This window comes from Amblyraja radiata, chromosome 29 (assembly GCF_010909765.2).
Source record: "Amblyraja radiata isolate CabotCenter1 chromosome 29, sAmbRad1.1.pri, whole genome shotgun sequence".
NCBI classification, from domain to species: Eukaryota; Metazoa; Chordata; class Chondrichthyes; order Rajiformes; family Rajidae; genus Amblyraja; species Amblyraja radiata.
This window is the reverse complement of record NC_045984.1, coordinates 9,420,244-9,439,176: the sequence shown is the minus strand read 5'-3', so window position 1 is coordinate 9,439,176 and position 18,933 is coordinate 9,420,244. Positions and strand designations below refer to the sequence as shown.

General features: G+C 43.8%; 1 protein-coding gene across 1 annotated transcript in view; it reads right to left on the bottom strand.

The window, feature by feature from the left end:
* The window catches only part of LOC116989292 (potassium/sodium hyperpolarization-activated cyclic nucleotide-gated channel 1-like), a 117,078-nt gene that overhangs the window by 12,815 nt on the left and 85,330 nt on the right, over positions 1 to 18,933 (bottom strand). The window contains exon 5 of the mRNA XM_033046518.1: positions 2,175 to 2,321. Within this exon, the coding sequence (XP_032902409.1) occupies positions 2,175 to 2,321 (147 nt within the window). The remainder of the gene's footprint in view (positions 1 to 2,174; positions 2,322 to 18,933) is intronic.

Genomic DNA, 18,933 nt, shown 5'->3' with positions numbered 1-18,933 from the left:
ACAAGTGCTCAGAATTGCTAGTACCTATTTAGTACGCTGTCCATTTTACATTCTGCCCGAGAGAATCTATAGTTTATAGCTCATGCATGTTCAAGAGCTAATTTTTATGAAAAGAAAATCAGCTGGGCTTTCTCAAGATTTCACGACAGAAAATTCTAGGATTCAGACTACTGTCAAAATCCCTATTTTCCATCTTCACCACGTTGATCAAGTGAAGATCAGACACTTGCCTGAAGAAAACTGCAAAGATAAAGCTACATCATGTCCTTTAAACATTGATTTGGCCAAACCAGACAACAACTGAGCGTATAATCACCTAACTTCAATGGTTTAGAGTTTAATCTGCGAACATGTCTGCATATGTTTGCACCTAATTTAAATAGCTTTATAAGTAACAGGAGTTATGTATAATTTTGTACAGATAAAATGGATTTATTTTAATCTCCATAACAATTACATCCAAATAGGATTAACCGGAGTTACTGGTCCTTGGAATATATTGAGGTTCATTTTCTAAATATTTGATATGAAATCATTAGAAAATGTTTTCAACCAAACCCATCTTACTTTTAATGTTCATGCTATTAACGAAATTTTCATTTAAAATGGTGGTGGACAATGACAGGAAAACAACAAACCCTCACAAGGGTGCAGAATATAAGCTATAATGTTAATATTTCTACTAGACTTTAGAGACACAGTGCAAACGTAGGCCCTTCAGCCTATCGAGCCCGTGCCAATCAGCCCATTACCATGTATACCAACACTATCCTACACACTAGGGACAATTTACAATTTTACCCAAGCCAATTAACCGACAAATCTGTACGTCTATGGAGCGTGGGAAGAAACTGGAAAACCCAGTGAAAACCCAGACAGTCACAGAGAGAAGGTACAAACTCTTTGCAGAAAGTGCCTGCAGTCAGCGCCACTATTCTTCCTCTTTAGAATGCTGATCGCATTGTTGCACATTTCCACCATTTTCTGCCTTGCAGTAATTACAATTTATTTAAGATCATAAGGTCATAAGTGATAGGAGTAGAATTAGGCATTTCAGCCCATCAAGTCTACTCCATCATTAAATCATGGCTGATGTATCTCTCCCTCCTAACCCCATTCTCCTGCCTTCTCCCCAGCCTCCCTTTATTGTATTCATAATTTTTTTTAAATTTTAATAAAATAAATTCTACTTTGGCCTCATATTGTAATTACCTGTTGGCTATCTATCTCAGTTGGCAGGTTTGGATGGTGCTACCTGCAATCGAACCATGCTGACTCACCCTTTCAGCTGTCAGGTTAAAAAGACTATCTGACTGCAGGAGTTCACAGGTGGCAGGGCACCCCAGAGAAAGTCAGAATGAGATCTCATTAAATTGGTACAAGGGCACTTCTGACTGTCAGCATGCCTCATACAAACATGGCAGGGATGAAATTCTCTTCAAGCTTAATTGCAGATTAAATTGATTGATTGAAAGATACAGCTTGGAAACAGGTCGTTCGGCCCATCGAATCCATGCCGACCATCAATCAGCTACTCGCAACAGTTCTACGTGATTCCACTTTCGTATCCACTCCCTACACACTAGGGGCAATTTACAGAGGCCAATTAACCTACAAACCTGCACATTTTGGGGGATATGGGATGGGGACGTGGATAAGCCTTTCCCATTGAGAGTAGGGACGATTCAAACAAGAGGACATGACTTGAGAATTAAGGGACAAACGTTTAGGGGCAACATGAGGGGGAACTTCTTTACTCAGAGAGTGGTAGCTGTGTGGAATGAGCTTCCAGTGGAAGTGGTGAGGCAGGTTCGTTTTTATCATTTAAAAATAAATTGGATAGGTATATGGATGGGAAAGGAATGGAGGGTTATGGTCTGAGTGCAGGTAGATGGGACTAGGTGGGAGTAAGTGTTCGGCACGGACTAGAAGGGCCGAGATGACCTGTTTCCGTGCTGTAATTGTTATATGGTTATATGTGGGAGAAAACCGGAGCACCCGGAGGAAACCCACATGGTCACAGATATCAACCAAGAACAGGATCTTGTTGGGTTTACATGCAATAATCAGCCGAATATATTAAGTATCCAAAGCACTATATACCATTATTTAAATGATTAACAAAAATCAATGCATACTGTATGACATGCCAGTGCTTATAAATTTCAACTTACTTCTCTGAGTGGTTCACTTAGCTCCCCCAGTATGTTATCTTCATCAAACATTTTCCCCTGGTATCGATGTTCGTAATAGTCATGAATCTTCTGCCGGAAGTCAGCGGGTAACTTGTGAAAGGACATGTACTGCTCCACTTGCTTGTACTGTACAGAAAGAAAGCCTGTCATTGGATACAGTATAGTTTCAGTCAAGCAGAAAACAGTGCTAACTAGGAGTGTCAAATTAGTGAACAGAAATACTCTTACTGGGCACAGGCGCGTATCGAACAAGCTACAATTATTTGCAGTCAGCACGTGGATAATAAGCAATGTTCCTGATAAGTGTGTAAAGTACACAAAAGAACTGGAAACCCGTGCCCGTGACCGGACTGGTTGGCGTACAACCACTAGGAAGGCGGTCAGCAGTTTCAAAGTCAATTGTCGAAGCCGACTCGTTAGTGCCAGAGGCAGGAGGAAGGCTGCAGCCCTAAATCCTCCTGCAGCGGTCTTAATGTGCCCCCACTTGCGTGTGTGGCTCGCACATCAGACACGTGAGCCACACTCGATCCCACAAGACATGAGACTGCAGAACCATGTCGTCTACGATGGGCCACCACCTCTTGATATTACCTCAGAGAAGTTGGATCTAAGTCTTCATTCAGAATTAATGGCAAATTAAAAAACTCTGAAGCATATTGCGAGGTGCCACATAATGATCAAAATACAGTGAACGCCTTGTAGTTCATTGTTCAATTCTATGATTTCTGCTTCAATCTTACTTTATAGAACTCATAAATCATTTAATATTTAAAACGTAATAATCAAACTGATGTTTGAATTGCAGGAGCCCGTTCCTATATCTTTTCCAATAAATATTGATAAACAGTAGGGCCAACCAATGTATAATACAGCAATTACAATGAATCAGAGAGTCATGATAGAATCGTATAGCATGGAAAAGGGCCATTCAGTCCAACTTACCCACACCGACTGCTAGGCGCCCTTCTGTATTTATCTTATCTCCCAACCCTTGGTCTGCAGCACACTAAGTTCATAAATTCATTAGTTATAGGAGCAGAATTAGGCCATTTGGCCCATCGTCTACTCCGCCATTCAATCATGGCTGATCTATCTTTGCCTCTCAACCCCATTCTCCTGCCTTCTCCCCATAACCCCTGGCACCCGTGCTAATCAAGAATTTATCAATCTCCACCTTAAAAATATCCATTGACTTGGCCTCCACAGTCTTCTGTGGCAATACAGACTCACCACCCTTTGACAAAAGAAATTCCTCCTCATCTTCTTTCCAAAGGTAAGCCTGTCACCATGCCTAAATGATTCAAGAAAATGCTTGTCTAGAAAACTTTTTACATGTGGTCAGCAAACTAGTTTCAGCCATTCTTTTGGCAGAGTTTTCTAGGCACTTACCACAAAATATCCATTGACTTGACCTCCGCAGCTTTCTGTGGTAAGTTGGAGCACATTGTCCCAACTTCTGTATTCGATGCCTTAACTGATGAAAATCAGTATCACATATGTCTTCCTAACCATGTTATTCATCTACCTGTGATGCCACCTTTAAGGATCTCTGTACTTGCTCTCTGAGGTCCCTCTATTCAAGTCAAGTTGAGTTTATTGTCATTTGCACAGGTAAGGTGAAGTACAGGCACGATCAAAATATTACTTGCAGGAACTTCACAGGCATGTAAGTTATATATGAATTATACTAGACAGTGAAAAGAAAAAGTGACTGTGAAAAACAAGACATAAAACAGAATTAAAAAATGAGTTTTGACTTGACTATCTTCCACACTATAAATAACTCCACCAATCTTCATGTCACATGCAAACTTATTGATTGAGCCGATCTAATCACGGAAACAGTACTCTACCATCACTCTATGGGTCCTACTGCGAAGAGAATTTGGATCAATTATTCCGACTTGTCCTGGATCCCATGGACCCCCTAACCTTTGGAACCAGTCTCCCATGTGGACTGTGTCAAGGGCCCACTTTAATCACGCCTACTGTCCTGCCCTCTTTGACACACTTTCTCTTCAAATAATTAAATCAAATTGGTCAGACAGGGTATGCCCTTGACAAAGCCCTGTTGGCTGAAAAATAGTCCCCACCTGAAACGTCACCTATACTTATTCTCCAGAGATGCTGCCTGACCTGCTGATTTACTCCAGTACTTTTTGTCCTTTTATGTATTAGCCAGCACCTGCAGTTCCTTGTTGGCCATCTCTGCTTAGTCCCTTTCTTTCCAAGTGATCATTAAGTCTCTCCCTCAAAATATTTTCCAGTATCTACACCACCGCTGGTGTTAGCCTCTAGTTACCAGTCTTTTCCCCGGTGCTTGTCCTGAAAAGGGGATCCATGTTTGCCTTCCTTCAATCTTCTGCTACCTCACTTGCATCGAGTGAAGATCTAAAAATCTCAGCCAGAGCCCCAGTAATCTCTTTCCTTGTCTTCTGCAGCAGCCTTTATTTACAGATTCACCCTAAACCTAAGATAGACACAAAGTGCTGGAGTAACTCAGTGGGTCGGGCAACATCTCTGGAGGAAAAGGACGGGCGACGTTTTGGGTCATGACCCTTCTTCAGTCTCAGGTGGCGTGAAGAGCTGGAGGCGAGAAAAGACCAGGACCAATCAAGGCGAGCCTGTCTGCCAATTATGTTTTTGTAACCACTTTTAGCCTTCTTAATTATACATTGGTATTTTAATCTTTGCTATTGTTTTCATTTGATGACAGGATATTGCCTTAGGACAATAGTGCTATATTTTAATAACCTCGTAGAATAATTGACACCTAAATAAACTGTAACAATTCTCATCAAGTCAAAAGATTCAAGTGGGGTTTATTTGTCATAGGCACCAGATATAGACAAGAACAATGACATTCGGATGTGATGAGACTTTACAGGCACATTAAATGCAACAAACACAACAAAAATAAATAATCAATAAATCAGCAGTCATTTGAGTAAACTAGACCATGCTCGAACAAAATTCAAAGTGTGTAGAGCAAAGTCCATAGAGGTTCGGTGATGAGGTAGAGTTGTGGTTAGCGTTGTCCAGGGTGGTTCAATAACTTGTGTGCTAGTGACAGAAGTGGATCTGCAATCACATATTACAATCGCTCCGCTCTTTTAAATCTATACTCCGACAGCACTTCACGTTATTCCCTCTATTATGTATCTGTACACCGTGGATGGCTCGATTGTAATCATGTATTGCCTTTCCGCTGACTGGTTATGCCCCTGTCCCACTTAGGGAACCTGAACGGAAATCTCTGGAGACTTTGCGCCCCACCCAAGGTTTCCGTGCGGTTCCCGGAGGTTTTTGTCAGTCTCCCTACCTGCTTCCACTACCTGCAACCTCCGGCAACCACCTGCAACCTCCGGGAACCGCACGGAAACCTTGGGTGGGGCGCAAAGTCTCCAGAGGTTTCCGTTCAGGTTTCCTAAGTGGGACAGGGGCTTTAGCACACAACAAAAACCTTTCACTGTACATCGGTACACGTGACAATAAACCAGACTCATAAACTCCTGATGGGAGGAACCTGGAGGTTATACTTCCCAGGTTCCTACACCTTCTTTCCGATGGTAACAATGAGAAGAGAATATGTCTGGGATGATAGGGCCATTGATGATATCAAGTACTTTCTTGAGGTAGTGCTTCCTGTATATGGGGAGGTCAGTACCTGTGATGGAACGGGCAGTGTTCACCGCTTTCTGCAGCCACCTTTGTTCTTGAGCAGTCAAATTTCAGAACCAGGTCATGGTGAAACCAATCAATATGCTCTCCACTGTACACATATGATGTAGTATTAAGCAAAATATCTAATTTCCTCAATTTTTTGGGCAACACAGTGGCGCAGCAGCTTCACAGCGCCAGAGACCCAGGTTCGATCATGACTATAGCTACTGTCGGTATGGAATTTCTGCCTGACCCTGTGACCGGAGCGTGGGCTTCCTCCGGGTTCTCCGGTTTCCTCCTACACTCCAAAGAACACCAGGTCTGTAGGTCAATTGGCTTCGGTAAGTTGTAAAATTGTCCCTAGTGTGTTGGATAATGCCAGTGAACGGTGTGATATCTGGTCACCATGGACTCAGTGGGCTGAATGGCCTGTTTCAGCACTATATGTCTAAGGTCTAAAGTCTAGAGGCGTGGGTGAGCTTTCTTTGTGGTTGCATCAATATGCAATCCTCATGGATGGGGTAGGTTTAGAGGGATAGGGGCCAAAAGCAGGCTGGTGGGACTCGTGTAGATGGGGCATGTTGGTCGGCATAGGGCCGAAGGGCCTGTTTCCACGCTGTATGACTATGACTTTCTTGATTATCTGCACAATTCAAATAGAGATTGGCTGAATGATACCCTAGGACACATTTTGTATTGACACTCTGCATTTGACACTCTTGGGAAGCAGTCCTTTTCTTATGCTTTCTGATTTTGTCACACCTGGTACCAAGACAAAATCCTACCTTATGGCAAGCAGAAAATTGAAAATTGCTTTTAATGTACCTTAATCAGCTTGCATAATTTAACTGGTGAGGTGGCGCGACCGACGTTTGCAGTGGCCTCTGCAGTCCGTCTGTCTTTTTTAAAATTTTTGTCCCGTTGAGTGTATAGTTTGTAATGGTTTATATATTGTTTTTAACTGTGTATATGTGGGGGGCGGGGGAAACTTTTAAATCACTTCCCTGTACGAGGGCCCGACTTTTTCTCTGTCGGGTCTCCGTTGTCGTTGGGGCCTAGCACCGTGGAGCGGCCTCCAACCGGAACGACCTGGGGGCTCCAGTTGCGGAGCCTGCGGAATTACCATTGTGGAGCTGGCTGGCTTCGAAGCGTGGAGATCTGTGGTGGCGCGCAGCTGCGACCTGACTCCGGAGCTTCGGAGGCTCCAGCCGCAGGCCCGGTGGATGGTGCCATCGGGAGCTCGCGGGTCCCTGGTGTGAGACCGCTTTTCGGAGCTCCCGCAAAGGCAACTTCTCCCGCCCGAATTGCGGGGTTGAAAACGACCCGGAGCGCGGCCATACATCGCCCGGCACAGCCTTAACGGCCGCGGGACTTACCATGAAGAATGGAGAACAGAGAAGAGACAAGACTTTGTCTTCCATCACAGTGAGGAGGAGATTCACTGTGATGAATGTTTGTGTGAACTATGTTGGTTGTGTGCCTTGTTAATTGTTTCTTTTTGTTGTATGACTGCAGAAACCAAATTTCGTTTGAACTTAATTTGAGGTTCAAATGACAATGAACTAAATTGTAATTGTAATTGTAGTTATTAAGATTAGTTCTGGTTCAACTTAAGGCATGGATAGTGTTCTGTAATTTACGATCTTATCAATATTATTTTTGACTATTTTATAACATGAAATATTGATAGAAATTTTTTTATTTGGTGTCACTCTTTGAGACGGGTAGGTCACGGTGCTATTTTTATACTAATTAAACCTCACTGAAGCAAATCTATTGTCAAGTGCGTTCTTCAAGCAGAAATAATGAGGCCAAGCCAGAAAGCAAGCTGGGCCATTAGAAAATGCACTCAATATAATACGAAGGATCTGGCCATTGGCCCTAATTAGCTTCCCTGTGACATTAAAGAGTCCTCACTGTTTGCATAATGATGTGCCCATTATTTGAACCTGGTAAAGTCAGTCTGTTGTCATTCAAAGAGATGGAACTAAAATCAGACGCTGAAATGGTGATAAGGCCTAGATAGAATTGGTAATGATACAGAAAGGCAGGGCCTTTGCCTTTCTAGACCTGCAGGGCCCATTTCTGCTCCTACTTCTCACGAGCATGAACATTTGTTCCTGTTTGGACACCACAGTCTTGGCACCGTGAACCAGGCCAGGTCCAGCATTAAACAACCCAGACACCATTTTGTCCCACAGGCCCACAGGAGTGCAGAGAAGATTTACGAGGACGTTGCCAGGACTCGAGGGCCTGAGTTATAGGGAGAGAACGGGCAGGCTTGGACTTTATTCCTTGAAGCACAGGAGGAAGAGGGGTGATCTTATAGAGGTGTATAAGATAATGCGGGGAATGGATAGGGGAATGCACAGAGTCTGTTACCCAGAATTGGAGAAACAAGAACCAGATGACATAGGTTTAAGGTGAGAGGGGAAAGATTTAATAGGAATCTGAGGGGCAACCTTTTCACACAGAGGGTGGTGAGTATATGGAATGTATTTCCAGCGGAGGTAGTTGAGGCACTTACTATAATAACATTTAAAAGTACTTGGACAGGTACATGGACAGGAAAGGTTTAGAGGCAGTCTGAAAAACTGTCCCGACCCAAAACGTAACCATCCTTTTTCTCCAGTGATGCTGCCTGACCCACTGATTTATCCCAAGACTTTGTGTCTATCTAAGATTAAGAAGGGTATGGGTTGAATGTGGGCAGATGGGACTAATGTCAATGGGGCATCTTGGTTGGAATGGGCAAGTTGGGCCGAAGGGCCTGTGTTCCTGCTGTCTGATTCTATGCCTGTTTCAGTCCAGGCAGTGATAAAACCTTCTTTTGCTGCTGCAAAATGTCATGGTTCTCCTGTCCTCAAATTAGGCCAAAGCAGGTTGTGTTGAGCTGTGTCTGGGCAGAGTGCCTGCAATGTAACTCCATCTTGATGGACATGCCTTATTCAACCTGAATCGCTGGAGAGGTGAGTCAGTGCCCTACCAGCCTTGTCACTGTGCTGCAATTCATTCAGGATTGACAGTATTAAATCTCCCAGCCAAAGCTCTGAAGATGAGGAGTTGTAGATAATTACCAATTACACCGATGGTCAGTCTTCTGTGTCACTGCTCCGCAACTCCACCTGTTGCCAACCGCCCACACATGTCTCTCTCAGAAAGCCTCATCGCCTTTTACTCTTGCTCTGTCAACCCCTCTCCTTCTAATGATAGACACAAAGTGCTGGAGTAACTCAACGGGTCAGGCAGCATCTTTGGAGAAAAATTCAGAATTATTTTTCAGAAGAAGGGTCCTGACCGGAAAAGTCACAGGAACAGGCTCTTCGGCCCAACTTGCCTGTACTGACCAAGATGCCCCATCTAAGCTAGGCCCATTTGCCCAGATTTGATCGAATGTGAACTATTCCTGTGAACTATTCCTGTCCATGAGCCTGTCCAAATGTCTGTTAATCATTGTAATTGTTGCTGCCTCAACCATTTTCACTGGCAGCTTATTTAGCTAAATTTAAAATTGTTATAAAAATGAGTATAAACATTTTCTCTGGAACACTGGAAGTTGTGGGGAGACCTGATAGATATACATAAAATTATGAGAGGCATAGATAGGGTAGACAATCAGAATCTTTTTCCCAGGATGGAAAAATCAAATACTAAAGGGCATAGCTTTAAAGGGAGGGGGACAAAGTTTAAAGGAGCTGTGTGTGGTAAGTTTGTTACTTAGAGGGTGGTGCATGCGTGGAACGTGCTGCCGGGGGTGGTGGTTGAAAGCTTTAATGGTGTTTAAAAGCTTTTGGATAGGCATATAGTTATGCAGGGAATGGAGGGATATGGGTTTTATGCAGGTAGACAAGTGATGGTCCTGGCATCATGTTCGACACAGCCATAGTGAGCCAAAGGGCCTATCCTTGTGCAGTGCTGTTCTATATTCCATTAAATTTAAAAAGATTTATGGAAAACGCGTTAGAACATTATTACATTATTAAAAACAATAACATAATGTAAAATCAATATAAATTACTGAATTTATCCTTGCCCCTATCAAGTGCCAGGTCACGAAACCCCATTCAGATACGTGAGGATTGTAGACCTCTGCCATCTCCTGGCATTGACACTGGTGGAAAGTAGCCACAGAACAGAATGACAAATGCATTGACGATTATCACATAGCTTGTCCTGGCCTGTAGACAACGTGCATGAGCCAAGGTACTCACCCGCCAGCAACTGAATGCCAACATTTCCCAATTGACAGCTTAATTTAGTTTTAGTTTTAGAGATACAACACGGTAACAGGCCCTTCGGCCCACCGAGTCCGCGCCGACCAGCGATCCCCGCACATTAACACTATCCTACACATACTAGGGACAATTTGTACACTTGTACCAAGTGTACAAACCCAAGCCAATTTACCTACAAACCTGTACGCCTTTGGTGTGTGGGAGACAACCGAAGATCTCGGAAAAAACCCACGCGGTCATGGGGAAAACGTACAAACTCTGTACAGACAGCACTCATAGTCAGGATCGAACCCCTGTCGCTGCCTGTCGCCGATGCTGCAAGCGCTGTAACGCAGCAACTCTACCGCTGCGCCACCGTGCCACCCCAAGACATTTAGACATGACCGGCACATAACCAGTGACGGTACACACTGGCAAGCTACCGGCACCACTAACGTGACACGCATGTTTATTAATCATGCTTAGCTCATGGATAACATAAATGAATGAATTTGAACCTTGAGTTAGTTTAGTTTATTGTCACGTGTACCGAGATACAGCGAAAAGCTTGTGTTGAGTTCTATCCAGCGGAAAAACAATACATGATTACAATCAAGCCATTTACAGTCTGCAGGTAGAGGTGTTTAAGAAGATCATAGTTAAAGTAAGGAGGAGTAGATATTTAAGAGTGTGAATCGACTGTAATATGTGATATGTGATTGTAGATCTGCTTCTGTGGCTAGCACACAGATAGTTGCCAAGGGCTGGGCGACATCTGGAAGCAGTTTAGACTGAGCGCTCAGTTATTATAGGGCAGCACTCAGGTGCAGTGGGTAGAGCTGATGCCTCACAGCACTAGAGACTCAGGTTCAATCCTCGAGTACTGTCTATGTGGAGTTTACACGTTCTCCCTGTGGCAGCATGGGTTCCTCCACATCCCAATGACAACTAGGGTTGTAGGTTAATTGACCACTATAAATAATTGCTCAGACCAGGCAGCAAAGGAAAGAGAGAAATCGTTATCATTTCAGATTCATGATTTTTCATTAGCGCAGAGTAGTCCTGATGAAAGATGTTTAACTTGAAACATTAACTCTCTCTGCACAGATGCTGCAAGGCCTCCTGAGTATTTACAACATTTTCTCTTTTTATTTCAGATTTATTGCATGTGCAATGTTTTGCTTTGGACATGAAATCTTGAAAAGGACAATTAAAATGCATATTTCTTTCATTATTCTGTATTTGACCGCATCGCTGTTTTATTATGGGCCAGGTTGAACTAGGCCTGGCCAGCAAGTCTATAGCAAATTTTAATAATATTATGATCTGAATATTAAGTAAATCAATAAATCAATAAAAGTGAGAACTGAAATTTTACCAACATACTGAATTAATTTTATTTACAGTCTCCATTAATATTGATCCATGATTTTAGATGATGGGATTATATGCTGATGTAAAGCAATGGAGATTTGTGGTATGTGCAGGGTCTGATCAGAAGGGAGATTGGAAATCTGATTGTTAGCAAGACCAAGAAGCTGATCGTTGACTTCAGGATATTAAAGTGGGGGATCCAGGAAACTGTCTTCATCGACAGGATGGTGGTGGAGAGAATCAACAGTTTCAAGTTCCTGGGGGTACATATTTCTGGAGATTTATCCTGGGGCAAAAGAGCGTCACAGTGGCACAGCGGTAGACTCGCTGCCTTACAACGCCAAGGACCAGGGTTCGAACCTGACTACGGGTACTTGTCTGTACGGAGTTTGTACGTTCCCCCCATGACCTGCGAGGTTTTTTTCCAAGATCTTCGGTTTCCTCCCACACCTCAAAGGCATACAAGTATGGAGGTTAAATGGCTTGGTATAAAAATGTAAATTATTCCTAGTGTGTGTAGGATAGTGTTAATGTACGGGGATTGCTGGTCGGTGCAGACTCAGTGGGCCGAAGGGCCTGTATCCATGCTATATCTCTAAATTAAACTAAGCACATGAATGCAACCACAAAGAAAGCTCATCAATGCCTCTCCTTTCATAAAAGACTGAGGAGATTCGGTGCATCGATCTTCTACAGGTGTTTGCTAGAGAACATATTGACTGGTTGTTTCATGGCCTGGGTCAGCAACTCGAATGCCCAGGAGTGAAGTAGACTACAGAGAGTGGTAGACACTACCCAGTCCATCACGTTACTCCTACTGTCCAAGGGATCTAAAGGAGGCAATGGCTGTAAAAGGCACCCAATATCATCAAAGACACACAGCCACTTGGCCACACTCTCATATCACTACTCTCTTCAGAAAGATAGTACATGAGCCTGAAAACTGTCACCTCCAGGTTCAAGAGCAGTTTCTTCCATTAACGAAAAGGTTTCTTGAACACTGCACAACACTAACCTCAGCGAAGATGATTTTCTATGGACTATGTTTTTTGTTGTACTGCAGACTTCGGTTTTTCTCTATTATGGATACCTTGTATTATGATTTATCAATTTATGGAATTTTTGATAATTATATATTTATCTGTGTATGGTTGCAATTACGGGCCTGTTAAGCTGTAGCAGGTATGAAACATCTAGTCCCTGAGCTGCATCCATCCCAAATTGATAGATGAAGCAATGACATCCTTCAACTTCATAGGCAAAAATAAATCACAATTTTCTAGAGCTAGCTTAAAGTAAAAATAGCTTGAAATAAGATTTCTCCTGATTTATAGTTTGTGCTTTACACGGTAAAGTGATAGCTATTTTCTGCTATCGATTCATTCCCAACTCAATAAACAAGCCCAAATGTCTTTAGTTTAGTTTAGTTTAGTTTTGAGATATGGTATAGAAACAGGCCCTTCGGCCCACTGTGTCTACGCCGACAATCGATCACCCGTTCACACCAGTTCTATGTTAACACACTTCCTCATTCACTCCCTACATTAGGAGCAATTTTACAGAGACCAATTAACCTACAAACACGCACGTCTTTGGGATGTGGGAAGAAACCAGAGCACCCAGCCAAAACCCATGCGGTCACAGGGAGAACGTGCAAACTCAACACAGACAGCAACCAAGATCAGGATCGAACCTGGGTCTGGCACTGTGAGGCAACGGTTTCCCCATAACCTCCGACATTCCAGACAAAACAATCCAAGTCTGCCCAAACTCTCCTTATAGCTAATACCATCTAATCTAGACAGCATTCTGGTAAACCTCTTCTGCACCCTCTCCAAAGCCGCCACATCCTTCCTATAATGGGTGACCAGAACTGCATGGAATATTCCAAATGTGGCCGAACCAAAGTCCTATAAAGCTGCAACATGTATTCCTGACTCTTATACTCAACTTGTCAGTGTTCTTCTGGATTTAATGGTGAATCCAATGATGGCAAATCAGATGCTTGGCATTTCATCAACAACTATGCATAGGAAAGGTTTAGACTGACAAGGGCTAAATGGGGACAGGTGGGACTAGTGCAGATGGGGCATCTTGGTCGGCACGGGCAAGTTGGGCCGAAGGGCCTATTTCCATGCTTTATGAGTCTGTGACTCTATAACTCACCCGGCCCTTCCAAATTGAAATGAAACACCTTGATACCACCCATTATGATTTGATTAAACCCCTGAACTTTACCAGCTGATGCATGGTTTGTGTTAACGTGCTATTATTTTTCCAGTAACATTTGGTTCATGATGTATAAACTGTGAGAGAAATGTTCTTCTATGATTTTTAACGAACATCAATTAACATTTGATTGGTTGTTCTATAGCTGCTGTCACTTTAGAAGCAATCCTAACAAATTTTCTTTTCAACCTGTCAGCATTATCTGCTGCAATCTATTATATTTGAGTTTATCTTGCAAGTATCCATTGGTATAATCTGCTCTCGTACCAAATAAATTTTGATATGAATCATACAAGGGACAAAAATTGAATAGAACAACTGTATTCACCATTTAGATACTTTCATTCACTTTTCAGGATTCAAACATCACTGAACGACTGCACTCCTTCTGGTAAAGGTTCTCCTTCAGTGTTAATGGGCAGTGCCTCCTGGGATGAGCTTCACGTTTCGAGGTGTAAATATCATTAACAATTTGTCCTAGTACAACTACAGCAATGCTGTGGTCAAGAAACCACACCATCACCTCTACTTCCTCAGAAGGTCAAGGAAATTCGACATGTTTAGTTTAGTTTAGTTTAGAGATACAGAATTGAAACAGGCCCACCGAGCCCACACCGATCATCATTCACCAGTTCCCACCAGTTCTATGTTATTCCACTTCCTTATCCACTCCGCACACATTGGGGGCAATTCACAAAGACCAATTACCATGTAAACCCGCATGTCTTTGGGATGTGAGAGGAAACTGGAGCACCTGGAGGAAACCCATGTTGTCACAGGGAGAACATGCAAACTCCACACAATCAGCACCTGAGGTCAGGATCGAACCCCGGTCTCTGGCGCTGTGAGGCAGCAGCTCTACCAGCTGCGCCACTGTCCAGTGACACTTTGTCACTGTCTCTCATGACTCTTGCCAACTTCGACAGATGCACGATTGAAAGTATCATATCCATATACTGGAATCCTGAGCAAAACTCAAAGTGCTGGAGAACTCAGCAGATCAAGCAACATCTGTGGAAGAAATGGACAGACAATGTTTCGGGTGGGAACCGTTCTTCAGACTGATAGTTGTTGGGTGGCGGGGGGGAGGATGAAAACTGGAAAAGAGGGGTAGGAGTGTGATAAAGTCTGACAAGTGATAGGTGGATGCAAGTGAGGGGAATTTGGATGGACAGGTGGTTGGAGAAAGTGACAAAGTCTGGTGTAAAGGAGAGAAGGGCTTCCCGCACTTATGCCATTTTTTTCGGCGACTTGCTGGCACCCGCCATAGTTGCAGCAGTTTGCGGAAACTTTTCAACATGTTGAAAATCCAGCGGCGACCAGAAAAACGTACGACTCTTTGTGCGAATACTCACGACCATACAGGCGTCACCCTGCGACATAGTCACCCCAAGAGTCGTACCTTTTTCTGGTCGCCGCTGGATTTTCAACATGTTGAAAATTTTTGGCCACCTGCTGCAACTTTGACGGGTGCCGGCAAGTCGCCGAACAAATCGCATAAGTGGGACAGGCCCTTAGGGCTGTCAGGTAAGGAGAGAAGGGAAGCGGAATATTAAAGCAAGAGGGAGGGGTATAGGTGGATAGGGGCAGGAGAGGGAAACGAGGTGGGATAAAAAGGAAATGAGATACTCGTGGATGGGAGATGAATGTACAAAGAAGGAGAAAGAAGCAGGGTGATTGGAAGAGAGGGAGATAGTGGGGGAAATGAGTGTGTACTGGGGTGGGAGTGAGGCACACAGGGAAGAGAGAGTGGGCAAGGGACTATTACTTGAAATTGGAGAATTCAATGTTTATACCATTGGGTTGTAAGCTACCAAAGCAGAATGTGAGGTGTTGTTGCCCTAGTTTCCATGTAGCCTGATTCAGGCAATGCAGATGATGTGCGTCCGTCCATCTGCGAGAGATGATGGTGCGGGATTGGCGTTGTCCTGCTTGGAGAGGGGAATGTTTCATCTGTGGTTGCATTTTCTGCTGCGGCTGACCCTCCCATTGCTTCCAACACGTGACGTTGTCTCTGGCCATTGGACTGGGGAGCGTGTTGCTGTTGACCATTTTGTGGCGTTGGCGCCCAGGGCCGAGAACCACATGCTGCCACGATGCTTCACACCTGCCTGGAGGTCCTTTCTCCACCTACCCTGGTTCTCAGCAGCCACTTCCCGCTTGTCAGTGCTGCCAATGTTAAAATTTGTCATGTCTCTTTTAGTTGTATCCCCTCTGTAAATCCTTGGGGAAGCATCCATTTCCCATCCTGGCCACGGCCAGAAAGGTCTGTATGAGAAGTACCGGCCTGGCCTGGCCTGCTCCATTGCCAGAGTGAGACTACATACAAAGTGGTGGAAGTGTGGCCATTTCTTTGCTCTTCTTTGTTGAGAGTGTTACTTGCCCTTGAGCAACCCTTGCCTGGATGTTGTCCAGAGTTTGCTGCATGCAGGCGTGAGCTGCTTCATTTGCTGATGAGATACAAATGGGATTAAAAATTGCCTAACCATCAGCGAATATCTACCTTTCTGACCTTGCGATGGAAGGAAGGTAACTGAAGCAGCAGCTGAAAGTGCTTGAGCAGAGGACACTGGCCTGAGGAATTCTTATAATGATATTCAGAGGGTCAACTGATCAGACTTCAACAGCCCCAACCGTCTCCCCTTGTGTGAGACATGGCTCCAGCTTTCGCAGTGTTACTCCTTCCACGGTCATCGATTTCTATTCTACTGGGATGCATCGATACTACACTCAGTCAAACATTGCCTTGATGTCAAGGGCAGTCACTCTCACCTCACCTCTGGAACGCAGCTCTTTGGTTTGCGTTTAGTTTATTGTCAAGTGTAGCGAGCTACGGTGAAAAGCTTTTGGTGCGTGCAAACCAGTCAACGGAAAGACAATACATGATTGCAATCGAACAATCCACAGTGTACAGATACATGACAAAGGGAATAACGTGAACATCCATTCATCACTTCTAGCTGAACTTGGTTGCATGTGTAGAAACAAGGAACTGCAGATGCTGGCTTACAAGAAGAATGACACAAAGTGCTGGAGTAACTCTGCAGATCAGGCAAGATCTGTGGAAAACATGGATAGATGAAGTTTTGGGTCTGGACTCTTCATTATGCACATGTGGCAGCCTTTCTTTTAATGCTAGCATCAGCCTGGTCGGTGATAATGCTTCCTAGTCACTCTTGGTGATGGACACTGAGGTCCCCCACATACACTGCATGCTGTGCCCTCGCTATGTTCAGGGCTATTTCTAATTGTTGTTTAACGTGGAGCTGCATTCATTCATTTGCTGTGGGATAAATATACTTTACTTCAGACACAATAAGCTGGAGTAACCAGATTTTTGTGTATATCTTCAGTTTAAACTAGCATCTGCAGTTCCTTCCTATACTTTATTTTACTTAAGCGATATAGCGTTTAAACAGGTCCTTTGGCCCAACCGAGTCTGTGCCAACCAGTGATCACCCGTACACTAGCACTATTCTACACACTAGGGAGAATTTAAAAAAAGCCAATTAACCTACAAACCTGTACGTCATTAGAGTGTGGGAGGAAACCGGACCAACCGGGAAAAATCCATGTGGTCCCGGGGAGAATGTACAAACCCCAGGTAAACACAAAATACTGGAGTAACTCAGCAGGACAGGCAGCATCTCTGGAGAGAAGGACTGGGTGACGGTTCTGGTCGAGAACCTTCTTCAGACTCTACATTTGTGTTTTTTTTGTGTCTACCTTCGAATTAAACCAGCATCTGCAGTTCTTTCCTACACACTATGTACGAACTCCATACAGACAGCAACCATAGTCAGGATCGAACCTGGGTCTCTGGAGCTGAAAGGCAGCAACTCTACCGCTGCTCCACCGTGCCGCCCTGAACTGGTTCAACTGAATTGCTTACATCTTAAAAGGCTGTTTAACAACCAACCACATGGGATAAGTGTGGAGACATATGTAAGACTGACAAGGTTAAGAGTCAGATATTCTTCCCTGAAGGACATGAGTTGACTTTTTTGTCATGCGGTAGTTTTTAATGTAGTCATTGCTAAGACTAATAGTTTCTTCTGCCAAATTCCAACTTAGTAAATTAATTTAAATTTCATAGGTGCTGTGCTGTGATTTGAACTTGGGTCTCTCGACTAGTAATCAGGGTCATGCATTACAGGTCTGGTAATTTAACTGCTGTGCCATCAACCGATTTATTCAATGCAGAATTAGATGTATTTCAACAATGGAACTGCTGATGCACAATCTTTGTAATTGCTCAGTGGCTTAAGATGCAGATAAATAAAGAACATTCAAAATTAAAGCGTCTGCAGGTGCAGGAAATCCAAAATATAAGTATTAAAAGTGTGAAATACTCAGCAGATCTGGCCGCATCAGTTCAGAAATTGTTTTGTTTGATCTGTAATTAATCTTAAGCAATGAAAATATAACATAGAACAGTACAGTTCAGGATCATACCCTTTGGTCCACAATGTCTGTGCCGAACATGATCAGGAGATAGTCCTTGCTGTCTCCTTGCTGTCTCCTCCCCTTCCTCAGCCCTCCTGCTGTCTCCTCCCATCCCCTAGCCTTCGAGCTCCTCCTCCTTTTTCCTTTCTTCTCCCCGCCCCCCCCCCACCCCCGATCAGTCTGAAGAAGGGTTTTGGCCCGAAACGTTGCCTTTTTCCTTCGCTCCATAGATGCTGCTGCACCCGCTGAGTTTCTCCAGCTTTTTTATGTACCTTCGATTTTCCAGCATCTGCAGTTCCTTCTTAAACACATGATGAGGAGATAAACTAGTCTCCTCTGCCTGCACTTGATCCATACCCTTCCGTTCCCTGCATATCCATGTGCCTGTCAAAAGCACCAACATCGTATCTATCTCCAGTACCAGCCTTTGGCAATGCATTCCAGGCACCCACCACCCTCTGTGTAAAAACTAGCCCCGCACATGCCCTTTAAACTTTGCCAATCTCACCTTAAAGCTGTTCCCTCGGCTCTGACATTTCCACCCAGGGGAAAAAAAGGCTCTGGCTGTCTATCCTATCTTTGCTCTTCATAATTTTAGATGCATCTGTCAAAGTCTCCTTCAACCTCTGGATTCCAGAGAAAACAAACCAAGTTTGTTCAATCTTTCCTTATAGTTAACACCCTCTAATACAGGCAGCAATCCGAGCAACCTCTTCCACACCCTTTTCTAAGCCTCCTCATTCTTCATGTGGTTTAGTTTAGTTTTAGTTCAGAGATACAGCGGGGCAACAGGCCCATCGGCCCACCGAGTC